We start from the raw sequence: 27,405 nt of genomic DNA, 5'->3' as shown, positions 1-27,405 counted from the left end.
ATAGTAGTTAAGGGTTAAGCCACATCTGGTCTACACTTAAATTATTAATTTGGAAATGAGTGGAGGTGTCTCTCAGGAAGTCGTCAAGTGCATTTTTATCTGCTTTTCTGAATAGTTATATTTTTCAAGGATTTGGGGATTACAATATCCAATCTTGCTACGACAACCCTGTGTTTACTAATACCTGAATCGGTTTTGATGCTCGTTATTAACTCAGGATTATTTGTTGCTAAGAGGTCAAGTGTGTTTTCACAACTGTTTACTATTTGCGTGGGCTCATGAACTAACTGCTCGAAATAATTTTCAGAGAAAGCGTTTAGCACAATTTCGGATGAAATTTTATGCATACCTCCGGAATTAAACATGTATTTTCGCCAACATATCGAGGGTAAATTAAAGTCACCAACTATTATCGTACGAGTCGCGTACGTATTTGAAATCAAACTCGAGTTTTCTTTGAACCTTTCAGCAACTGTATCATCAGCATTACATCAATTTGTGATAAAACAGAGATATCCAATTATAATTTGTTGTGAGAACATTGATAGCCTTCTGTGGCCATTTATCGTAAACTCTGACACTGTATGGCAGCAAAGATGGCGGTTAGGTGTCGCTAAAGGTTCCAAGGAAGACGTCATGGTCATACCGATATGTGCCATCCAGCAGAAGAGGATCTCAAAGCTCTAACAGTCGCTGGAAGTCACACACGTACTGTCATGCAGGTTGACATGTAGAAATGCATGCAAGTGATTGCATATTGCTCTTAGATTGTAATCCCAGTGAGAATACTGCTTGACCGACACCTTTATTTAGATCAAAGTGGCATGGAGATGATGCGCTCATTTTACAGGGCTGATTTCAAAGCTGTGCCATTGACTATTTGTTACTAACTACTGCTATGCAAGTAAGACGATGGTCGTAATATGTGTCAAATCCCCCAGGTGACACTAACCATGTAACTAACATTAATAACAAATAAAGTATGATACCTAAAGCATTAAAAAGGAAAAAAAATGCAAGTTACATTAAAATAAGTATGGCACAAAGTCTCATTTACCCATCAAGGTAGTCAAAGACAAAACAATGAATATAAGAAAACTTAAGTACAAAAAACTGTGGACATGGTTGTTTGCAGTCATTACATAAAATAGGCATACAAAATGTCTGATGCACAGAAATATAGGTTACAGCACTAAGATGCAATACATCATGGACCCATCTAAATAGTCAAAAATGTAAAACAATTGCATAAGCAGTCAAAAACTAAATGATACTGTGACTGTAGTTTTTTACAGTCAGAGAAAAATATCAATAAGGATGAAGTTACAATTATTATTTGGAGAAATAAAAGAGGAATAAATATGAACTGAAGAGAGAGAGAGAGCATTCTTTAGTTAGCCTAGCGCACAATCATTATGAAGTGAGACACTGCCACAAACTGGATCTATTAGATAATCCTGAGTAAAAAGCATAAATACCTAAGCATCCAAGAGTTTAGGATGAAGTGCAAAAAGTTAATTACAATCATGAAGACATTCCATAAAAAGCAAAAGAATAAAAAGGGAACGGAAAAGCAGGAATATACTATAAGTCTTCAAAAAGATCACAGAAATATCTTTCTGTGAAGTCTAGTTGCTCATTGAGTATGGATGAGGTTTTATTTTTGTAGTGAGCATAAATTTCTATCTCTTCTAATGTGTGAAGTAGCAGTCCTGTAGGTGCATTGTGAAGGTTTTTTAAATTAGTCGTTACAGATCGTCCTGAGTGATTGTGATGTGTTAGTTGACAGCCAAGTACTGATTTATTACAAGATGTAGCTGAAGTATGTTCCTCATAACAAGTAGTGAAGTTCCTATCCGTCTGGCCAATGGCAGAAAATTATTAGTAATTAAGACTTCTGTCAAATTTGAGTTCTTTGACAGTTTATTTGTTTTGTCAGAAATTAGGCCCATGTATGTCATTTTTGTAAATTTGCTGTTGGGAGTAGCAAGATTGTTGCAGTTTATGAAAGAAATAATCAACTTCAGTGGGGTTAAAACAGTTGGCTTTGGCAATCTGCTTTAAAATGTTTATTTCTTTTTGGATTGCATCTGGTTCCAGAGGTAATTTTAGTATTCCGTGAATCATAGATTTGGAAAATGCTTTTATGTATTCAGAAGGATGACATGAGTAGCATTAATAATTACATCACTAGCAGTCTGCCTCCTGTAAATGGCAAAACAATGTTTACCACTGCGATTTGAAATTCTTAGACCTGAAAAGTTAATGCTTTTGCTGTTTTCATGTTGTTCTGTAAAAACAAGATTAGGATGAATGTTATTTAAAATGTTAGTGAGTCCACCTCATCTGTGGAACCTTCATGTAACAACAAAGTCATCAACATACCACTTATATTATAAAATCTTATTCGTGATCTGTGGATTGTTTTTGAAAAATTATAATTCTACATGATTAACGAAGGTGTCAGCCATGGTACCTGCCAGTGAATTGCCCTTTTGTTGTCATCTTTATCATAGGTTATATCCAAAGTAATGATTTGAAAATTCTGTGTACATGTTTCCAAAACAATGCTCTTGTCAAAAGTTTAACTGTTATCTACTGTCCCGTGCAATAAAATTGCAACATTGAGCATATATTTTTAAAAAATTGTAATAAATGAGGCACAGTTGGGAAATCTAAGTTAATTAGCCCAAGAAGTTATGGGGCTTGGCAACTCAGGATAGGCAGCAAGTCATCAGGTCCTGCCACCTAGAGGCATGAATGCCTTTATAAGCAATGGGCAATGGCTGCGAGCTCCACAGTCAAAACATTTGCTGACTGAAGACTGTATGCATCATCCTTGTGGTGCACAATTGGAAACTGGCTGTCTGCTACTGGACTGGACTACAGATTATTATAAGGACCATTTATTGCTGTGCTGATGACTTTGTAAGGTCTTACGAACTTTCTGGTATCATTTATCTACCACCATTTAGTTCTGGTTTCTGAGAACTGTGGCTTGTTCTGTGATTATTTAGTTATGTATTAACATAAGTTGTGCATATTTGTACAGGAGAACCAAATAACCATGTACAAAACAGTTATAAATAAAAACTAATGTAAGAAAAACTTACCTTATTACGGTAATTGGCACTGAGTATCTCATCAGTATAAAATCGGTACTGGTGCAGCTTTGACAACTGGAGAGCTGCTCTATGTTTTTGTTCTTCAGCACTTGGAGTAGTAGTTAAATGTTGAAAAAGGCCATCAGAATTGAGAGTTTCCCATACTTTCATCTGCAAATGTGTGTAGAGATTTGATAAAGCACACAATAATTCATTTTCTCTGTAAGAAGTTCATGTAACTGCATGCAAGAAAAATTTAGCACACTTCAGAAAAGATTATTATTTCACACTTATGATTTATGAGAACCTTAGTTTCAAACATGTTTACTTAGCATCTTTTCTTATGAACTATGATAGATGTGCAGACATCTGGTAAATGTAATATTTCAATCCTCCTCCATTCACCCACAATAAGTGATAACCTAAGTAATGGGTGGTTGTCTAACATAACAAGGATGAAAATTATAGCCAGCAGATAAAGCGAAGGATGGCAGATGTTTGCTATGTACAATATAAAAGTACAGGGGCTGAAAGAAGGGCTGTGAAAGCTTCGAAAACTTCTGAAGCTGAAGGAATGCAAGTGTAATTTATACTAAGCAATGGGTACACCAACTTCAGAATAAAGGGCGAAGAGATGGTGTTGCAGACGGGGAAGAAGGGGGAGAGGAGGGGAGAGGGAGGGAGATGAATACAGCAAAAATAAAAGTAATAAAAAATCTTGTTTTGATCACAAAAATTCTTTACTACGCGATATTCCATTGGGGATTTCTAGTATCAACCTCCACTATGGGATGCAAGACAATGGATGCTGCAGAGACTGATCATACATTGATCTTCACACCAGTGGCAGTATGGTCTCATCAACTGGTACAAGGCTATTAAAAGTTGCTCCAAAAAAACTGTTTTCACGTGGCCCAATTGTGCTTGCTTTGTGTTTAGGTTCAAAGAGGAAGATGCTGCAACAACCATACAATAAGTTTTGTGCCCTGTATGGTAGACACCCCCACATGAACCATAGACCTTGCCATTGGTGGGGAAGCTTGCGTGCCTCAGCGACACAGATAGCCGTGCCGTAGGTGCAACCACAACGGAGGGGTATCTGTTGAGAGGCCAGACAAACGTATGGTTCCTGAAGAGGGGCAGCAGCCTTTCAGTAGTTGCAGGGGCAACAGCCTGGATGATTGACTGATCTGGCCGTGTAACATTAACCAAAACGACCTTGCTGTGCTGGTACTGCGAACGGCTGAAAGCAAGGGGAAACTACGGCCGTAATTTTTCCCGAGGGCATGCAGCTTTACTGTATGGATAAATGATGATGGCGTCCTCTTGGGTAAAATGTTCCGGAGGTAAAATAGTTCCCCATTCGGATCTCCAGGCGGGGACTACTCAGGATGACGTCGTTATAAGGAGAAAGAAAACTGGCGTTCTACGGTTCGAAGCGTGGAATGTCAGATCCCTTAATCGGGCATGTAGATTAGAAAATTTAAAAAGGGAAATGGATAGGTCAAAGTTAGATATAGTGGGAATTAGCGAAGTTCGGTGGCAGGAGGAACAAGACTTTTGGTCAGGTGAATACAGGGTTATAAATACAAAATCAAATAGGGGTAATGCAGGAGTAGGTTTAATAGTGAATAAAAAAATAGGAGTTCGGGTAAGCTACTACAAACAACACAGTGACCGCATTATTGTGGCCAAGATAGACACAAAGCCCATGCCTACAACAGTAGTACAAGTTTATATGCCAACTAGCTCTGCAGATGACGAAGAAATTGATGAAATGTATGATGAGATAAAAGAAATTATTCAGGTAGTGAAGGGAGACGAAAATTTAATAGTCATGGGTGATTGGAATTCGAGAGTAGGAAAAGGGAGAGAAGGAAACATTGTAGGTGTATATGGATTGTGGCTAAGAAATGAAAGAGGAAGCCGCCTGGTAGAATTTTGCGCAGAGCATAACTTAATCATAGCTAACACTTGGTTCAAGAATTATGAAAGAAGGTTGTATACATGGAAGACCCCTGGAGATACTAGAAGATATCAGATACATTATATAATGGTAAGACAGAGATTTAGGAACCAGGTTTTAAATTGTAAGACATTTCCAGGGGCAGATGTGGACTCTGACCACAATCTATTGGTTATGAACTGTAGATTAAAACTGAAGAAACTGCAAAAAGGTGGCAATTTGAGGAGATGGGACCTGGATAAACTGAAAGAACCAGAGGTTGTAGAGAGTTTCAGGAAGAGCATAAAGGAACAATTGACAAGAATGGGGGAAAGAAATACAGCAGAAGAAGAATCGATAGCTTTGAGGGATGAAGTGCTGAAAGCAGCAGAGGATCAAGTAGGTAGAAATCCTTGGGTGACAGAAGAAATACTGAATTTAACTGATGAAAGGAGAAAATATAAAAATGCAGTAAATGAAGCAGGCAAAAAGGAATACAAACATCTCAAAAATGAGATTGACAGGAAGTGCAAAATGGCTAAGCAGGGATGGCTAGAGGGCAAATGTAAGGATGTAGAGGCTTACCTCACTAGGGGTAAGATAGATACTGCCTACAGGAAAATTAAAGAGACCTTTGGAGAAAAGAGAACCACTTGTATGAATATCAAGGGCTCAGATGGAAACCCAGTTCTAAGCAAAGAAGGGAAAGCAGAAAGGTGGGAGGAGTATATAGAGGGACTATACAAGGGCGATGTTCTTGAGGACAATATTATGGAAATGGAAGAGGATGTAGATGAAGATGAAATGGGAGATATAATACTGTGTGAAGAATTTGATAGAGCACTGAAAGACCTAAGTCGAAACAAGGCCCCGGGAGTAGACAACATTCCATTAGAACTACTGACAGCCTTGGGAGATCCAATCCTGACAAAACTTTACCATCTGGTGAGCAAGATGTATGAGACAGGCGAAATATCCTCAGACTTCAAGAAGAATATAATAATTCCAATCCCAAAGAAAGCAGGTGTTGACAGATGTGAAAATTACCGAACTGTCAGTTTAATAAGTCACAGCTGCAAAATACTAATGCGAATTCTTTACAGACGAATGGAAAAACTGGTAGAAGCTGACCTCGGGGAAGATCAGTTTGGATTTCGTAGAAATGTTGGAACACGTGAGGCAATACTGACCTTACGCCTTATCTTAGAAGAAAGATTAAGGACGGCACACCTACATTTCTAGCATTTGTAGACTTAGAGCAAGCTTTTGCCAATTTGACTGGAATACTCTCTTTCAAATTCTAAAGGTGGCAGGGATAAAATACAGGGAGCAAAAGGCTATTTACAATTTGTACAGAAACCAGATGGTGGCAGTTATAAGAGTCGAGGGACATGAAAGGGAAGCAGTGGTTGGGAAGGGAGTGAGACAGGGTTGTAGCCTCTCCCCGATGTTATTCAATCTGTATATTGAGCAAGCAGTAAAGGAAATAAAAGAAAAATTTGGAGTAGGTATTAAAATCCATCGAGAAGAAATAAAAACTTTGAGGTTCGCCGATGACATTGTAATTCTGTCAGAGGCAGCAAAGGACTTGGAAGAGCAGTTGAACGGAATGGAGAGTGTCTTGAAAGGAGGATATAAGATGAACATCAACAAAAGCAGAACGAGGATAATGGAAAGTAGTCGAATTAAGTAGGGTGATGCTGAGGGAATTAGATTAGGAAATGAGACACTTAAAGTAGTAAAGGAGTTTTGTTATTTGGGGAGCAAAATAACCGATGATGGTCGAAGTAGAGAGGATATAAAATGTAGACTGGCAATGGCAAGGAAAGTGTTTCAGAAGAAGAGGAATTTGTTAACATCGAGTATAGATTTAAGTGTCAGAAAGTCGTTTCTGAAAGTATTTGTATGGAGTGTAGCCATGTATCGAAGTGAAACGTGGATGATAAATAGTTTGGACAAGAAGAGAATAGAAGCCTTTGAAATGTGGTGCTACAGAAGAAAGCTGAAGATTAGATGGGTAGATCACTTAACTAATGAGGAAGTATTGAATAGGATTGGAGAGAAGAGGAGTTTGTGGCACAACTTGACAAGAAGAAGGGATCGGTTGGTAGGACATGTTCTGAGGCATCAAGGGATCACCAACTTAGTATTGGAGGGCAGCGTGGAGGGTAAAAATCGTAGAGGGAGACCAAGAGATGAATACACTAAGCAGAGTCAGAAGGATGTAGGCTGCAGTACGTATTGGGAGATGAAGAAGCTTGCACGGGATAGAGTAGCATGGAGAGCTGCATCAAACCAGTCTCAGGACTGAAGACCACAACAACAACAACAACAACAACAACAACAACAACATGGTAGAGAACCTCCCATTAAACCTACTACTTATTAATGGCCCAAGTGTTTTGTAGATACCAGCAATTTAGTAGACCATAAAAAAATCATCAGTTATCCAAAAGTCTCAGATGATGATACACGAAAGACAAAGTTTTTCTCAGAATCAAGCGTACTGACAAAATGTTTACATTTTAAATCAGGCGGTTGAATGAAGATAACGATTTTATTGTACACAATCTTCATGATGAATTAACATTTTACTGAAGTGGCAAAGTGAGCACATACCATTATCTTATTTAAGACAGTGAAAATCCATGGTAATCTATAGAAAAATTTTGTGGGAGATAGAAATGGAATCCTATTTGTGGCTTAAGCATGAGCAAATTTTGTGGTCCTTTCTTTTTATTTAACAAATAAGCAAGACAGAGTTTAAAAAATCTAAAATTCATGACAAAGTACAATACATATCATTTCAAATAAGAAGGTGTACCAAACACTACAATAATCAAGTCCATGATTTCCTCTGGAACCAATTACCATGTCAGTGGCTACATTAAGATGGCTCTCCTAGCATGGCCACATTATTTGCTAGCATTGCCACTTCATTCACTGGACCTGATACCTCTTGTGGATATATTACTACACAGAGCAGCTTCACTCACGAAGAGCACAATAGGAATCTAAGTCACAGTTGAAGTTAGGCTTGTCATGATCCAATAGGTATCGCAAGAAATGAAATTAAGGTGACATGTCAGCTGAGCTATCAAAAAAAATCACAATGCACCTTAAAAATTTAAATAAAGATTTTAACAATATTATGACACGGACAGTTGCTACTCACCATATAGCGGAGATGCTGAGTTAGAGATAGGCACAACAAAAAGACACTCACAATTATAGCTTTTGGCCATTAAGGCCTTCGTCAAAACACACACACACACACACACACACACACACACACACACACACACACACACACACGCAAGCAGGTTGCGTTTGCGTGTGCATGTGTGTAGTGTTGACAAAGGCCTTAATGGCCGAAAGCTTTAATTGTGAGAGTCGTTTTGTTGTGCCTATCTGCAACTCAGCATCTCCACTATATGGCGAGTAGCAACTCTCCTTCTCATAATATTGGTACATTCCATCCTGGATTTTCCACTGTTTGAAATAAAGATTTTTGGAATATTAATACTAATTCTATTGGCCTTGATTGCAAATTATAATTCAGATTATCTGCTTTGATTCCAATCTTCATATCATAAAAATATGGCTATAACTGGTGAAAATTCCAGAGCAGTATATGTGCATGCTGTCACTACGATTGACATCAATTGTAGTGATCTTGTGAGTGCACTGATATTCAGGGAGAAGAAATAAAAAAATCTCTGAGGTTTGCTAGTGGCATTGTAATTCTGTCCGTACTTCTCTCATATTTTAGTGCATGGTTACCGTACAATATTTCATATGGGATAAGCAAAAACTGTGTGTGCATGACTCTGAAATTAATTCATGTTACTATTTCATAATAAACAATAGAGTTTTATCATCTTCAGTACTCATACCTATCATTCATCATATATAAGATACTTTTTATTAGTGTGTTGTGGCTCTACTGACCTCAGAAGCCTAGAGAGAAAAAAATATATTTAGTCAAATTTCACTATAGTTATCTAATTTTGCCAAATACACAGTTTTCTCCAGACCACACTACCCTTCAAGGCTTTCAGATCAATAGTACCAGTCTGTTAGCCATGTTCCAATATTTTTCTTTCTTTCTACTTCCAACTTAACATTAACCAATTTTTCCAGCAATATATTAAACTTTATTTCTACAATATGTTACAAAAAACAAATACCGCAATGCTTCTATTATTTTCAGTGTGTTTTGGTTACCTGACAAACTTTCTAGATATGCTCTTAACAACTTAACGCACATTTTAATTATTCCCTCCAACTTTTGATATGATCTAATAGTTTGTCTAACACTAGAATTTCTAAAATGCATCGAACCTCCCCACTCCTCCACAGTCATCTGTTTCGGTTACAGGCTATACATAAGCAAGTGCCCCTCAGTGTGCAGACTATTCCTGAATTTCCTTTACTACATCTATCTCCTGCATAAATTTTACAAGTTTCTTATATGCTACAGGCAGAACATTGTTGGTGGATCCTCATTAAAATTTCTGGATCCCACAAATATTCAATGCACTCTATGAAGAAGCACTGATTGATAACAAAATGCAAAAATAAGAAACACAGAAGTTGATTACACAAAGTTAGATGCAAATATCAAAATGAAAGATATTTATTAAGAAAGCAATTCTTTCCATCTACCTTCAGTTTCAGTACATCTGGTTTTTCAAATACCAACTTCATCTTTTTCCAGTCAAATGATGCTTTCTTCCTGTAATCATCTAATGGTCCTGATGGGAGGTCTGGTATAAAGCTTGTATCATTCGCGTGGGCCATCTTCCGGTTTGTATGTCACTGTAAAAATAAAAATTACACAGATGTCATTCAAAGAATAAAAATCAATTATTAAGTAGCCGGTAGAAAAACACAGTGTCTACTTTGTTAATGAGCTACAGTACAGTAAATTGTTCCAAAACAGTGCAACAAGAAAGAAAGAATTAAACATACATGTAATACCGGTACTGGATGCGGTCCTCTTTCACAACGGAAATAATAAGTGTAATCACCAAAGTCACGAAAACGATCTGGGCTAAATGGGTGTGTACTGAAAACACAGAATATAAACCGGCGACGAAACTTTCAGGTATATGCCTGCATATTTTAGACACAACCACACGTAACGAGAACGTCTACGTAGAAGTAACAACGACAAGATTATGCATCAGTTTATGAGAAAAAGATCAGCTAACTCTTCTTCTGCGACACAGGGATTAGCTGAAGCAACTGGTGGACGGACATGTTTTGCGGAGATTTACATTTTGGCCAATATAATATCGTCACACTTGGCACTCTCTTTGTATCTCTCTCTCGTCCACACAATAATAGAGCCGTCATTTCCACAGAGAACTGAAATTAGCTCAGCAGTTACGCCTCCACTTTACCACTTTAACTGATTGACAACTACCGTCACGCATCGCGTCTTTCGTTTGTTACAAATTCAGTCATGCAAATTGAATTTGGCGGGAAGATCTCAACCACTGAGTATGTGCTCACGTGACGACTTTTACACCTGTTGAAAAACCCATGCAACCCTTATGACAATGTCACTAGTGTTTGAAGAAAAAAATACGCTTCTTTATGATAGAGTAAGGTGGTTGTTCACATTTGCGTATTACAAGCACAGATATTCGAAAGTGAATGAAAGTGTTGTATAGCATTCATAGATCAAAAACATTAATTTTTGTAAATCAATATACGTTCTGTTGCTCGATGTTATTTATTTTACGATACTGGTATAATTTTTTTTACTGCGCCATGAAATAGCAGAGTTGAAGAAGCCGACACATCACAAAACCAAGTTCTGATTCATTGGTTTAGCGGCCTCTGTGTCATTCAACAACAATAAGATACCATATGTAAATTATGATTAAGTTCCAGCCGGCGCGAAAAAAAAGGGGGGGGGGGAATCTGTAGTACTTCTAGAAAGTATTTGCTATTGGAGAAAATAGCACAGTTGCGAAAATGAAACCTACTGTTAATTAATGAAGTATTGCCGACGACAGTTTTTAGTTATGGTAATTAATTATAGTAATGATTGATGAATCTACACCACGGAGAGAAATAATACTTACAATCCACGCCTCCACGAGCTCTGGTATCTGAGCTGATGGCAGTAGCTCAAATCTGGCAGAAGGGTACAGAAGCCACCGGCTGTGTCTGTAATTTGCTTTATTTTCGTTGCTGTTTCCTGTTCTTTAACTCGTAATACTACAGTTATTAATTTATATTCGCTCTGGTTGCTAATATAATCTTTACCTAAGTCCACGTCCGCTTTCGGCCTTTCCGTGTCATTTTCAAGTTGATCTGAATATTGCGCTATGGTGAAGCTAAGTTAAATGATCATGATCATTTGACGTTGCTTCACCACAACACAGGTTTCAGCTCCACTTGAAAACGGCCGGGAATTGAAAGCCGAAACGTAACATAGACTTAGTTAAGGATCATATTAGTAACTGGAGCGGCTACTAATTAACTGAATTACAGTTGCGGAACAACAGCATTCTCTGAACAGGAAGAAACAAGAGTACAGCAGTTAAAACGACAAGAAGACGAGCGTCTGTTCGACACGGTTCTCCTTAAAATTATTGGTAGTTCTTACCTACCAGGTCCCTCGGCTCTTTCCCAAACGGACGAATGCTGTCACTGAATCCAATTTGGTAGCTAAGCTAATGTTTACAATAGAGAGGACGTTTCCTTAACTTCCTCTCTTCTACCTTCTACTGTAAATAAAAACCATTTCAAAATTTTTGCAAGCTTCAAATGGCGGTATGGTGAACGTTTTTCTTCTTGATTACGTGGGCATCAATGACCAAAGCAGCGTCTACTGCACTGTGAGACGTTTCATTCCTGTTGTGAAGATCCGCATTCTGTGGCTGAATAAGGGAGTACCGAGCTACTAAGAAAATGTTTACGAATAACGACGGATCATTGCGGAGACCACAGTGGCAGATGCTGCAAGAGAGATGTCGTGCATCACGGAAAGGTTTATTGATTAATTCAATTCAATTCAATTTATTAGCGTCCTTGTAGTACATCATCGAAATGATATAGGACTTGTCAATTACGAGAGTGTGATGATGCCTTATTACCGTACACTTCCACTTACTCAGCATGACAACCTGCAGTGTTGTTCTCATTCAAACACTGGAAACGAATACACCACTATATTACAGTTCATCAATGGACTGCGACACTTTGTTCCTGTATCATCTGCCAGCATGCCGTCTCACGAAACTACCACCACGAATAAAATCAGAGAAATTAGATCTCATACGGAGGCTTAGCGACAAACGTTCCATCTACGCACCACTCGCCAATGGAAAGAGGAAGAAGGGAGTACCAAAATACCATCCGCCACGCACAGTAAGGCAGCGTCCGGCGTAGACGTAGATGAAAATGTTTACTCTGGCTCTTTGTAAAATTCCGCGCTCCCTGTTATCGTCTCTGAAGGTTGTAGACATTATTCGATAAACTGCCCGTCTGTTTCTGCCAGTGTTAATTAAACAATAACCTTAACGTACCGGTAGCGCCAGAGAGAAAGAATAGGAAGAGGGAAGTTAGGATTGGCACGGAAGCCACGGAGCTCTGCAGACACGCTGAGCCAGGCGAATGCGTGTCCGAATAAACATTGCAAGGTACTTCTTTACAACACAGACACCGCAATATCGTATCTATGCGCCGATACGCCGACAACAGGCAGCGTCTTTCAATTAAAAATGTCCTCCCCTGAACGCGAATTACATAACTGTGTACGAGTACAGGTTCTGATACAGGAACGAAGAGATACGTAAGTTTGGGTCTAGCTGTGAGTCGAGCACGGACAGCCACAGCGTTTAATCCGTCCATCTCACCGACGACCCTTTGTGTCCGCAGTGTGCCGTAGTCGATTCGGATGCGCACCGCCTGACATGTGCTGTGGCAGGCAGATGTTGGGGTCTTGTACAACGTATGCTGGTGCTCCTGTTGCGACGACAACCAGAGTCTGTCACGCCGGACAAACTCCTGCACCCAGATACCACTTATTTACCCACTACAAGAACGAACGCCGTCAAGTGGCTGAAGGGCATGGTGCTGTATTACATTTTGTAAGCCGCTCCCGAAAACGCTCTGGACTTGTGGGTCCACCTGACGACTCATGAGGCGTTCCGCCACCGTGCATTGTACCGCACACGACTATCGAACTATTTAGGCGCATTATTCGAGGATCCTCCTGCCCATTGGAGCGTTGGGGGTACTAGAGTTTGATTGTGTTCTGCTTTACGGCAGGTCTTGTCATGGGGAAGCCTCAGGTACACATAAAAATGAGTCACGGCACACGATTGATCCTCAGAGCAAACCGGTTTAGAGGAAGTCCCCCTTACATTCATTACGCTAAGACGACTCGGAAGCTTCTGGTGGAGGTAATATGATCCCGTTAAATATATATGCATATAATATAAAACTAAATAAATAGATATAAGTGAATTTGATCCAATAAAGTTCCCTAGATCCTATCGAACCCCTTTCCTTTCCTTGGCGCTGAGAGGGCGGGAACGGTACATTGAGGCCAAGCCTCGAAAGACGATCCCTACCCTCTTTGCCCCCGACCCTTCTCTCCGGCCCTTATGAAAAAAAAAAGACGACCGCTCGCTTAAAGCTGGAAATCTGGGTTCGAGTCCCGGTGCAGCACAGATTTTCATTGTCATTGTCTTATACAGCTGATGGTTGTTCGTATTCGAATATATTTTATATGTCAAATGCCGTCTTGCTACTGCCTGCAGTTCCAAAGGAACGTCGTAAAGAAGTTCCGTAAAGACACTGAAGAAAATTTCCGGCAACCTATCATACAGCCAGCTTGTGACCGTTATGTCCCGTACGTAATCATTTAAGTCAGCCAACAACTTATTCATCCGGTAAGCATTGGTGTTCTCGGCGAGGTCTTCGCAGAGGTGAGTTGCTATTGCTCCTCCGACCTGATATTAAGTCTGTGTGTAGACGGGATGTCTGTCGTGTATTCAGAGTGGCACCGACAACGGTCGCAGACGAAATCAGCAGAGGCCGCCCGATAACATCGGCCGGCAACTTGATCATAGTGCGTCCGATCTTCTTTGTCAGTTTTTGGCGGGATCAAGGAGGTTAGGTTAGGTTAGATTAGGTAAGAATCTATTTTATCAAGGATGTTAGAGTATTGTGTGACTTCCTTGGGCAGAATGGATGTCACAACGCCTCTGTATGCTTGAACAGAAGTACTGAATTGCGTCTTCCGCGATTAAACGGTTCAAACGGCTCTGAGCACTATGGGACTTAACATCTATGGTCATCAGTCCCCTAGAACTTAGAAGTACTTAAACCTAACTAACCTAAGGACATCACACAACACCCAGCCATCACGAGCCAGAGAAAATCCCTGACCCCGCCGGGAATCGAACCCGGGAACCCGGGCGTGGGAAGCGAGAACGCTACCGCACGACCACGAGATTCCGCGATTAAAAGGACGCCGAATGCATGTGAATGAGCTCTATTTGTCGCGAAAGAAAGTGGCAAATACTGCATACCCTTTCTTCATTTTATGAAATAACAAAACACATTTTAAGGATATATAAGAAACAATCAGCCTCCATTGCGGTAATGAAACCAACCTTTAATCTAGGTTTCAGCCCAAGTAATCGAGCCTTCTTCAGAAGATAAACCTGATTCTATAATATGTCTACGAGGGCATGGTCTAGAAATAAAACTAAAACAGCCTGAATAGGCGTAGTCACATTTTAAAAATGCGGTACATAGGTACTAAGTCGCCACCACGACTTAACTTAAGCTCCGGCGAGTCCCTCGCCCCGTGCAGAGCTTTATGTTTCAGAGTTTCAACCATTCTATATTTCATCTTTGACAGTCATGGTCTCAGTTCGACATGCACAATGTTCCCCGTCATGTTGATATGCACCGCGTCATCCATGTCTACTTAGTTTCACGTGAGCTTCCGAGGCGTCCATGGAGACGAGGCGCTCGCCGGATCTTAAGCCTTATAGAATCAGGTTTATCTTCTGAAGAAGGTTCAATTACTTGGGCTGAAACCTAGGTAAAGGTTGGTTTCATAACCGCAATCGAGGCTGATAGTTTCTTATATATTAGATTATCACGATTGCTGACTAGGCTGCAATGCTGAAAGTACTAGAATTTTACGGATGTATCAGATAAAGAGAGAAACGTTCTATTACATTCTCGATATAATCCTTGGTGCATGAAACGCGAGATTACAAACACTCTGCACAATTCAAATAAATTCGGTAAAACAGACTATGTCAATTAACCTTCAATGACTGTCTTTCAGCATACATGTGAAAGACAAACATAAATTTTAGAATATGATACTCTGAACACCTAAAGCACTGAAAAGTGGAAACATATACAACACATCTGAAAATCACTTCATATAATAGAATCAACATCCTACTGGCATAAAAACACCAGTAAGCAGCAGTTATCGTCTCGCGAGTATATGTTCTGGGAGTTGACAAATTTTTAATTCGGAAAAATTTGAGAATGTGAAATTAATAGCATCTGCTGTACAACGGTTACGCTTCTCAATAAGTTTATACTACAGCCACTGCCAATCATAATAACAGTAATAATAATAATAATAATAATAATAATAATAATAATAATAATATGTATAACTTATCAGACAAAAGAAAGAATTGTTTTTGTGGAATTTTGTTGTTTTGTACATAATTAAGTACAGTTTAGGGCAATAACGAAATAACGTGTAAACTTTCGCAACTCTCAATTTCGCATTTTTGTGTAAAGGGGAGTTTTCGTGCTTAACCATTTTTTGGGACAAATGTACAATAGGCCTAACAGATGTATCAGTTCACGAATTTACTTCCGGGCTGCAAATCAGATATTCTTACGCTGCACGCACACAACTTGTGCTAACTGTAGACTACCTTGTTAAATGTTCGCTTGTAGTCATGCTTATTTGATTTCGTCACTCTCTCAAAGGATCTGTTCTCGGAGCCCTTAGTTCCTTTGCGGCTAACTTTTCCTGGCAATTTACTAGTCTGTTCCCACAAGGACATTTTCACTCTGCAGCGGAGTGTGCGCCGATATAAACTTCCTGACAGCTTAAAGCTGTGTGCCGGACCGAGACTCGAACTCGGGACCTTTGCCTTTCGCGGGCAAGTGCACTACCGACCGAGCTACCCAAGCACGATGCACGATCCCACCTCACAGCTTTACTTCTCTGTTAGCATTTAAAGTAGTTACAACATAGTTCATGTTTACACTGCACCGAAAGCCGATTCTTGCACAATAAACAACCAACACCAAACACAAAGCGTCATTTGTGGAAATGTTGAAACTCAAGTAGTAATGCCAACCAACATGGTCAGTTGATTAGAATGCAAATGAGGCGCTGAGATCCAAAAGGGCCTGAAGCACACCGCTGTCGATCCCACATTTAGAATATTAGAGAAACCAGTGATGCAGCTTTTCGTTAATTTTGATATATACAGTGTGGCCCTATAGCACAGATAAAAATGACTCACCATAAGATTAAACAGATTTCAGAAGCGTGAATAAATGCTACAGTCTCACAATCGACGACGATGTGCTTTATGCTCTTATGATTCTCACAAGGGAAACCCCCATCGCACCCTCTTCAGATTTAGTGGTAAGAGGGCCCAGTAGATATCCCGTTCGGCCCCGGTGGTCTCGCGGTTCTAGGCGCGCAGTCCGGAACCGTGCGACTGCTACGGTCGCAGGTTCGAATCCTGCCTCGGGCATGGATGTGTGTGATGTCCTTAGGTTAGTTAGGTTTAAGTAGTTCTAAGTTCTAGGGGACTAATGACCACAGCAGTTGAGTCCCATAGTGCTCAGAGCCAGATATCCCGTTACAAACTGAACACAGATCAAGCATGAAAAAAGGAAGGTGTACTGAATTGTGATAAAAAAGCAAAATAGAAACAGTGAAAGGTCCAGGCTCAAGAAGTACAACATCGAGAACAGATGCAGAGCCATGGCGTCGTAGTTAGGCGGCGACCGAGTTGGACTACACAGCGGACGAGCCTGTGTTCAAAGCCCGTTGTGCCACTTTTATTTTTTCACAAAATTATGAACTGTCCTTCCGGTCACTGACGTGTCTGTTCGTTGTATTCAAATTTATGTCTGCGTCGTGGTGAAACGACCGTTTGCAACAGCGAGGTGTAAGGAAGAGACCTATAATGAAACTTGATCCTGCACACCTACTCTATTAGCGGCCGAAAGGAAGTGGCTTTCGAATGGGAACCGCAAATGTTTGATGTCAAGGCGACAAGCCAACCCAATCCTCCAACGCAAACCACGTCTGGTGTGTCATAGAAGGTATTAGTGACAGTACGCGTGTCATATGATACGAATCTCTTATCAACGTAACTAATTTGTACGCCAGGTAAGTGAGTGGGATATGCCTCCTTGCCCGATTTAGGTGGTCGTATGAATTGAAAGTGATCACTCCCAAGGAAATGATGAAAATATGATAGTTCGTCACATAAGCTGCAACAAATGAACGCAACAGTTTCACAATGTGTTTTTAACGTTTTTGAAGTTGCGTTCCGTTATGGAAGTTTTGACGCTTGAATTTCTTTTTTGTAACATTGTTCACATATTTATGTGGTATCTCGCCTGGTATCGCTATTCATCACATTTACTTACGAAGTAATGTACTCTTGCCACATGACTCATATTCTATAACCAATATATAGTATGACAATTGTCAGGGCTACAGACAGAGAAACATTTCAATGACAGGACGGATACAAAATTGTTAAGGCTTTCGTGGCCACTTGTTGACAAACTTCCTATTGGCTTCTGTCTCGGATTCTTCGGCCGACGTTCATCTAATGATTTTTCTGACGTTTCGCCAGCACGAGTGGCTGGCATTGTCAAAGCTTAAACGTCCATTGCCGGCAATGGAGGTTGAAGCTTTGACAATGCCAGCCACGCGTGCTGGCGAAACGTCAGAAAAATCATTAGATGAACGTCGGCCGAAGAACCCGAGACAGAAGCCAATAGGCAGTTTGTCACAGGACGGATAGTTGATAATTCTGAGAAAGAAATAAGTAAAAAATTGGCACAAAAGAGTTTCGAACAATGCCCATCCGCTTTCTTTTCTTATCTCAATTTGTTCGTTACTGTTCGTTGTATTTGTTTGGGGAGGATGTCCCATGACATCCGCTCAATTGCATCGTTGCTCCATTCACTTAGTATGTTTTGTTATAGGGGGTAGCTAACTCTCTTTTTTTTTCTTGTTGATCTCTATTTGCTCGCTATTGTTCGTTGCATTTGTTGGGGGTGGAGGTCGCATGGCCGGCCGCGGTGGTCTCGCGGTTCTAGGCGCGCAGTCCGGAACCGTGCGACTGCTACGGTCGCAGGTTCGAATCCTGCCTCGGGCATGGATGTGTGTGATGTCCTTAGGTTAGTTAGGTTTAAGTAGTTCTAAGTTCTAGGGGACTGATAACCACAGCAGTTGAGTCCCATAGTGCTCAGAGCCATTTGAACCATTTGAGGTCGCATGACGCTCGCTCAAGTTTGTCGTTGAACCTTCACTCAGTATTTTTAGCACAAAGGGCACCTAACCCTCTGACCGAACACGCTGAGCTACCGTGCCGGCCAACCCTCTGACCGAACACGCTGAGCTACCGAGCCGGCTAATAACAACGACATCATGGCTATGTAAATACACTCGATGTCGTACTTAGTAAGCTTGGACCGTTCGCTGTTTCTATTTCGATTTTTTTTCACAGTTCATTACAGCTTCTTCCTGTCTCCATGCTTGATCTGTATTCAGTTGTTGTTCACTGGACCATATTACCAATAAATCTGGGAGGGGCCGAGGAGGGGGGGGGGGGGGGTGCAATGCGGAGTTTCCCTTGTCAGCGCCTCAAATGGATTACTGTATGATAAACTTCATAACTTAATATACTACAACTCAATCAGAAAAGCACAAAATAGTTTTACTGTCAGTATAACTTTAATACGTACTGACGTCCGATCTATTACAGCATATTAGTGAGTGAATTAGCATATCTGAGGAGTGGGCTATCATCCAGCGACATTTATGCCGAGCCAATGGGGATACAAGTCCGCCGCAGTGTACCTCCAACTGGCCGCACTGACGTAAACTTCTATTGAGTGGCAAGGCCTGTCTGTGCACATTGTGAACTGTGCATGTTGTTTTATCAAATTCGTGTGTATTTGGCCCGTTAAGGCACTTATGTCACACGAGTTACGCCTGCGCGAAAGCTCCTTAAATCTTGCACAACTGTAGATGTGCTCACGAGCCTGATGCCAAGTTTCTCACCGAGCGAGGTGGCGCAGTGGTTAGACACTGGACTCGCATTCGGGAGGACGACGGTTCAGTCCCGCGTTCGGCCATCCTGATTTAGGTTTTCCGTGATTTCCCTAAATTGCTCCAGGCAAATGCCGGGATGGTTCCTTCCCTAATCCGATGAGACCGATGACCTCGCTGTCTGGTCTCCTTCCCGAAAATAAGTCTAGAGGAACAGTAGCGCCGTAGATTTAACTACTGTATCTTCCAGATTGTAGCATCTGTATTACGATTAAAAGCATTCAAAGAAAAATAACCAATAAATCCGTAAGTTGTCGAAAGTTAGGGTGTTCACGTGCTCTTGTGCTGTTACACAGCTGCCGCCACTATCAATCAACATTCAATGATTGTATTTCAGCATGCATGTGAAAGACAAACATAAAATTTAGACTAAGGTACTCTAAACACCTAAACCACCGAAAAGTGGAAACATATACTACACATTTGTAAATCACCTCATAAAATAGAATCACCACCTTACTGGCACAAAAGTACCATTAAGCAGTAACTATAATTCGTAGAAAGCTAATCTACATCTACATCTACATGGATACTCTGCAAATCACATTTAAGTGCCATGCAGAGGGTTCATCGAACTGCCTTCACAATTCTCTATTATTCCAATCTCGTATAGCGCGCGAAAAGAATGAACACCACCTATACCTTTCCGTACGAGCTCTGATTTCCCTTATTTTATCGTGGTGATCGCTCCGCCCTATGTAGGTCAGTGTCAACAAAATATTTTCGCATTCAGAGGAGAAATGCCCTCGTAACACAACTCAGCTAAGATCCACTGCAGTAACTTTTAAGCATAAATGCGCCACTCCTCTCACACAAACAAATTATTTCTTGAGTTTCTACTTTACGCCTAAAATTTCTGATAAAACATTTTGCCTACTTGTGGTTTTCAATAAAGCTGCGATTTCACTGCATAGATTCCGAGTTACATCCCGATTATGAGATTTCTCACCCTTGAGATGCCATAAACTCCCTCTTTCTTGGACTAGATTTACAAGTTTCTCAGAGCCCACGGTTAGTGTGAGAACGTCGACTGATTTGACCGAAGTTAGAAGTCTGTAAGTTCCGGCGATGAGATCGGCCGCACTGTGATCACGCACTTTCTGGCGTACTAATTTGAAAACATCGTCTGTCTTCGGCCGATGTCGGCCGGTCGGCCGTCGACGGAATCCTCTTGTCAGTGTGCCATTGTGACCGCAGCCTGGAGTCGTCCGGCGCATTTTCTCTGGTGCTTCGGCAGATATTTGCAATTTCATATTTGCAGAGTGTAGCTTGAGTCAGCCCAAAAAAATAACACTCATCATGTGTTTCAAGCTACGCCAACGGAAGGCGTCGGTTTGTTTCCCCATTTCAAACAAAATGATTTTTAAAGCAGAGTTTTACGTTCTCATTCGATAGAACAAATACAAATTAGTACAGTGCGACATTCGTTTTATCGATATGTATTAACAGGGACAGGAAAACAAGAAGAATAACAAGTACTCCAGCACAGGCTCATACGCCGCCCTGTCCCGCTCAGTCTGCTACAGCCTAGAAGGTGCGCTACTCAGTCGCTACTGGAGTATTCATTATTCTTCGTGTTTTACTGTCCCTCTTAATACATATCGATAAAACGAATGTCGCGCAAAACTTATCTGTGACCGCTCTATCGAATGGGCACGTAAAACTCCGATGTAAAAATCACTTTGTTAGTATTGGAAAACAAACCGACGATTTCCGTCGACAATGGACGTCGCATGAAACATGTAATCAGCAGCATTTGTTTGGACCGACTCCATCTACACATTGCATAAACACCGAAACATAAGAGAAAATAAGACTGAATACTCTTAGGACAGACACCAAGTGTATTACGAATGATTCCAGAGAGCTCTTTTCCACTGCATGTTGTGATTTTGTTATTACGGATTACTGTGGAATGAAAGAAAGAGGACGAAATCCCATTCTCGCTCATAGCATGACACTAACCAAATAGCTTCAAGAGGATCGTCGAGCTCAATGTCTCCATCTGATAGATGGCCCACTATCAAGATAGATCTGGGATCTAACCCTTAACATTCTAGCGCATTCTTGTGTCAAGATTTGAAGCCACTACTGCTCATTTGCTCTGGCCAAATACACTATGTGATCAAAAATATGCAGACAACCCCCAAAATATACGTTTTGTGTGTATTGTGCTGCCACCTACTGCCAGGTACTCCATATCAGCGACCTCAATAGTCATTAGACATCGTGAGAGAGCAGAATGGGACGCTCCGTGGAACTCACGGACTTCGAACGTGGTGAGGTAAAAAAAAAAAAAAGAAAAAATTGCAAATTTGTGGTAAGATCTTATGGGATCAAACTGCTGGCGTCATCGGTCCCTTAGCTTACGCACTACTTAAGCTAACTTAAACTAACTTACGCTAAGGACAACACACACACCCATGCCCGAGGGAGGTTCAAAATGGCTTTGAGCACTATGGGACTTAACTTCTGAGGTCATCAGTCCCCTAGAACTTAGAACTACTTAAACCTAACTAACCTAAGGACATCACACACATCCATGCCCGAGGCAGGATTCGAACCTGCGGCCGTAGCGGTCTCGCGGTGCCAGACTGTAGCGCCTAGAACCGCACGGCCACTCCGGCCGGTCCCGAGGGAGGACTCGAACGTCCGACGGGGATAGCCGCGCGAACCGTGACAAGACGCCCAGACCGCGCGGCCGTGGTCAGATGATTGGGTGTCACTTGCGTCATACATCTGTACGCTAGGTTTCCACACTCCTAAACATCCCTAGGTCCACTGTTTCCGATGTGATAGTGAAGTGGAAACGTGAAGTGACACGTACAGCACAAAAGCATACAGGCCGACCGCGTCTGTTGGTTGACAGAGGGTCGTAATGTGTAATAGGCAGACATCTATCGAGACCACACAGGAATTCGAGACTTCATCAGGATCCACTGCAAGTACTATGATAGGGGAGGTGAGAAAACTTGAGTTTCATGGTCGTGCGGCTGCTCATAAGCCACACATCACGCCAGTGAATGCCAAACGACGCCTCGCTTGGTGTAAGGAGCGTAAACATTGGACGATTGAATAGTGGAAAAATTGTGTGTGGAGTGACGAATCACGGTATACAGTGTGGCGATCCGATGGCAGGGTGTGGGTATGGCCAATGCCCGGTAAACGTCATCTACCAGCTTGCGTAGTGCCAAAAATAAAATTCGGAGGCGGTGGTGTTATTTTGTGGTCGGGTTTTTCATGGAGGAGGCTTGTACCCCTTGTTGTTTTGCGTGGCACTATCACAGCACGGGCCTACGTTGATGTTTCAAGCACCTTCTTGCTTCCCACTGTTGAAGAGCAATTCGGGGACGGCTATTGCAACTTTCAACACGATCGAGCACCTGTACTTAATGCACGGCCTGTGGCGGAGTGGTTACACGACAATAAACCCCTATAATGAACTGGCGTGCACAGAGTCCTGACCTGAATCCTATAGAACACCTTTCGGATGTTTTGGAAAACCGACTTCGTGCCAGGCCTCACCGACCGACATCGATACCTCTCCTCAGTGCAGCTCTCTGTGAAGAATGGGCTGCCATTCCCCAAGAAACCTCCCAGCACCTGATTGAACGTGTGCCTGCGAAAGTAGAAGCTGTTATCAGGGCTAAGAGTGGGCCAACACCATACTGATTTCCAACATTACCGATAGAGAACGCCACGAACTTGTCAGTCATTTTCAACTAGATGTCCGGATACTTCTGATCACATAGTGAACTAGTGACGTAAATTTCTCCCGTCAACATATTCGAAACGCTTACCTCTGGGTTGAGAATGACGCAGCCATCGTGTGCTTTAGCGAACTTCGCTATGAAAGTATGTGTCATAGCAACCGACGCAGGAACCAAAAACAACATTTTTTCAAAAATATTGCACACATGTTAGCAAGTTCGGAGCAGTACTACACTGGTGATGCAGTCACAGCGAAAATAGTTACCTTAGTTCAAAATGGAAGTTGTCGATACAAGTGAGTGAGATATTATCTGCGTATTAACCTCTAAACACTAGTGTGACATTTACGTTTCGTAAGCAGTTGCACAGGTGTCAGTCGTTAGATTTGCAGCTACTTCTTACGAACTTTTTTCTTTTTTTCCAAATTCAGGACTTCGACTGGTTTGATAGCTTAACGCAACGTTACTCTGAGCGATTTATCAAAGTTCATCTTTAGAAAGTCGCTTCACTGTAAATTTTTTTCTCTAGTAACTGACAAGTTGCAATGGCATTTCTGCCAGATTGCTTGTGACAAATACCAGCAGTTCCCTTGAAGGTTCATCACCATCCGTAAAGCAAAACTGCATTTTACGTAATTAGAGACGGCCTGTGCAGAGCGCAGTAAAGCATCAGATAAGCAATTTTCTACCGATGTGGTAACCTTCTATAAATGGTATAGTGATGTCTTTCAGCGTTACTGCAACTGATACTGAAATATTTGGCAATAGCTCGTAAAATAGATAACTGGAGATGACACACTGATGAATTTAAGCTAATTAAGTGCAACATTATGAAAGTAATTACGACTACTCACTTTTTATAGTTGGGAATAGACGCAAAGAGGTCGTCAACAGACCAATTACGATATGACCACCACGACACTTGAATAACAAGAATATCTTCGGCTGCGACAAGTTTGTCCCGGCAATAAAGTAAAGGTCTAAATGCCACTGTTCCGAACAGAAGTTTTCGGGAGGTTTCCTTTGCCTGTAAGCCAGATGCAGGAAGTGGAAGTGATCACACACGATTTTTCCATTTGGTCCTTCCACTGCCTCACTTCTTGCTCACTGAAATCAGGCGGAAAAGAACTGAGAGTTCCGTAATGACGGATCCAGCCCATATCGCGTTAACACGACCACCACCAACTCCTGTTTACAGCACACATGAAATATCTAAATTTTTGCCTAGCTGTTTATGTCTTCCAGTTATTTTCTTCGTCTGAGAATTCCTCGTCAACGGCGCGCCTCTCTGTGCCTCTTGGTCCATTCTGTTTCATTCTACCAGGTTCACTAGTCCTAGACTTCCCTCTCAGAATCGCCATTTGATTTTCTTTGTGTATGTCCTAAATTCCTCTACTTTTATTTATTTATTTATTGGTTTGTCTGTCCTGCTAAGATTATAGTCTGCATACCCTCTCTTAGACCAGACCAACACCTTACGACTTTCAAGCGACAAAGACACACGCGGGAGTAATATAACTGTTTAATTAATAATTACTGTGTTACTTGTAATAGCTATAATATAACCAAAGATTACAAAGACAAGAAGAAAACACACAGTAATAAAAAAGGAGCCAATAAATAAAAACATGTGTACTATGGAATAGGTGAGAAGTAGAGCTTCTGTTGACTATTTCAAGCGATAAGCTATTTTTGAAACTGGGGAATCTGTAGCGGCACCTATACAATGGGGGTTTGTTATATGAATGATAATGAAGCACTTTCACTCCACTTTAAGTGATGATCCACTATTGCACAAAAATATTTGACTGAGGAAGCGAGAGGGATTTATATCCTTTTAAGAATGACGTGTGCAAGGAATCGCGCAGATATGAACTGATAAGATGTTGGACTACGAGGATAGGCAAGGGTTTAGAAGAGTACGGTCTGAGTTCGATTTTGTTGGGCTAATATTATGTAGAGTGGACATCTTCATTAACGGAATTTATAGCTGCCGTTTGACTTCTTTGTCTGTCGCTGGGATAGGGCTGAAGTGATCCACATAAAGATAATAATTGCAGTATGAGAGTATGGAAGACATGTCATTAATATAGATTTAAAATAACGATAGCTCTAATTCTGAGGATTCCGGGAAACATGACACGAATATAGCTTTCCACTACGAATTTTGCGTTCTCTTCATATGAAACCTGACCCAAAACATTTCTATTCTGTTACAGCAGATCTCTACATTATTTCTGTATTAACTTGTCTTTGCACGGGAGTCTTCCATAGTTCTTAATTTGACTTCATTGACTTTGGCCATCAGACATTGGAGATCCTTTGGAGCAACGAATACTATCATTCTGAATTGGCAAGAAATATATTACCATTTTCACACTCTTGTCACGGAAAATATTTCACATATGCACTGACTATTCTGATCTTGGTTTTTCTATAGTTGCTACTGCTTATATACATTTCATGAAATTCTTAAATACGTCATTTTTGTATTCTGGTTCCAAGGACCTCTGTTGTCTCACCCGTTTTGGGACAGATCACCACTTTAATATGTCATGATTTCAGTGGTCTTTCATGTCTCCAAAGTTTTGTGAATGTAGGCAGAAGTAACCAGTAAAGTGTAAATCCGCAACATAACTACTCTGGGCTCACGTTCCACTTCTTCTCTTAACTTTAGCGAGCTCTCTCAGCACTTCATCTAGACCAAAAAGAGGTAAAGAGAGAATTAACCTGCTAAACACTACGTCGCGACGGAAATGTGAAGTGCACCAGAAAAAGGTACTAGCAGGTGTAGGATTGAAACGAATACATAATCCATCAATTTTGAAACATGCAGCCGCGCAAACTCCAACTCGTCCACTGATGTTTCGGTCACGTATCGTCCGGCCTTCCTCGGGGTTAGCCAAGACGTCGGAAAATACGCAACCGAAGTATCAGTGGACGAGTTGGAATTTGCGTGGCTGCATGCCCGAAACTTAATGGGCTATTAATTACGCTGTGAAAAGCTGAAAGGGTGTGTCGAGACAAATGCAGCGTCAGTGTAACAGAGCGGATTGGTTGACACGATGTGAACGTGACAAGGAGACTGCCACTCGTCATTACCGATTTCGTTCAGATTTATGGTATATGAAAGGTCTGGCCAGAAATGAAAGTGACAGAAGTGACAGATTGTCGAGCGTTTAGAAAAGAAAATAGCGGTTTTGGTGCAGGTCGGGCGAAGCACAAGCCATTAATGTTAGCGTTGTTTCCAGGCGACGGTTGGTGCAACGGAAAGAGTGCAGGACGATACGCGGATCGTGGGGTCGAGTCCGAGTACGGCAGCTTTGTTTATTTTCAATATTTACGTTAATTACACTGTACCAAAAAACATATTGTATTTATTAACATTTTCATTAAATGCATGAAAAGTAAAGGCAAATGAAAATTTGAGATTGTAAATAAATTTCCAGGAAGGGGTTGTAAGCGTACACATGAACTTTGTATGTAAGATAGCTACTTTATAATTTTACGGTTGATGATTTGCACGTGCTGGGGAGATATACATCGTAAAAACGGGGGAAGCAGTAATTTTCTCGGCATACTGCAGACGTTATAACCCTCGCATTTTTATAATTTATGGTTGTTTTAAAGCCTCTATTGAAAGACAGAGTTGGTTTACATTCATAAAATGTTCTGTCACCGCACAGTTTGGCAGCAAACCACGCTCAACGCATCATTTGCCAAATACTGGCGAGGCTAGTTGGCGATGTACAGCGAAATGTCGATGCAGTTTTCTCGTAATGAGATATCTTTTCTCTCTGATGAGGTAAGAAAAGTTTTGAAGGCTGTTGATCAAGAATAGGCATCACAGGGCTGCATTGTGCTCGTGAATGCTATAAGTGCAATGCTTTCTTGGAAATTTATTTGCAACTCTAAATCTTCCTTTGTCTTTCACTTTCATGCCGTTTATGAAAATGTTAATTAATACAGTATATGCATCAAGCACAATTTCGGTTTATTTGCAGTGTAAGTAAGGTAAAGCTTGATAATCAAGATTGCGCATACCGACTCAACCCAACAGAGCTTTGATACCGTTCAGTACTCCTTCCGCTGCAGCCTTGAAATTAAAATTAAGCTCCTTCCGAACAGCCTCGGAAGGGCCCACGGTGGTGATCGATCGCCGTGTCATACTCAGCCGGCAGGCGTCACTGGATGAAGATACGGAGGGTCATGTGGTCAGCACACCGCTCTCCCGACGGCTGTCATCTCTCGTGACCG

The 27,405-nt window shown here is 41.2% G+C and overlaps 1 protein-coding gene across 1 annotated transcript in view; it reads right to left on the bottom strand.

Annotated features, from left to right (window-relative positions):
• LOC126194798 (peroxisomal acyl-coenzyme A oxidase 3) overlaps positions 1 to 27,405 on the bottom strand; it is a 204,785-nt gene that overhangs the window by 56,985 nt on the left and 120,395 nt on the right. Inside the window, exons 2-3 of the mRNA XM_049933112.1 lie at positions 9,718 to 9,870; positions 3,114 to 3,275 (exon numbers count right to left, since the gene is read on the bottom strand). Coding sequence (XP_049789069.1) covers positions 3,114 to 3,275; positions 9,718 to 9,852 — 297 coding nt within the window. The 5' untranslated portion in view covers positions 9,853 to 9,870. The remainder of the gene's footprint in view (positions 1 to 3,113; positions 3,276 to 9,717; positions 9,871 to 27,405) is intronic.

Source organism: Schistocerca nitens, chromosome 1 (assembly GCF_023898315.1).
Source record: "Schistocerca nitens isolate TAMUIC-IGC-003100 chromosome 1, iqSchNite1.1, whole genome shotgun sequence".
In the NCBI taxonomy this organism is placed as follows: domain Eukaryota; kingdom Metazoa; phylum Arthropoda; class Insecta; order Orthoptera; family Acrididae; genus Schistocerca; species Schistocerca nitens.
This window is presented reverse-complemented; position numbering and strand designations above follow the sequence as displayed.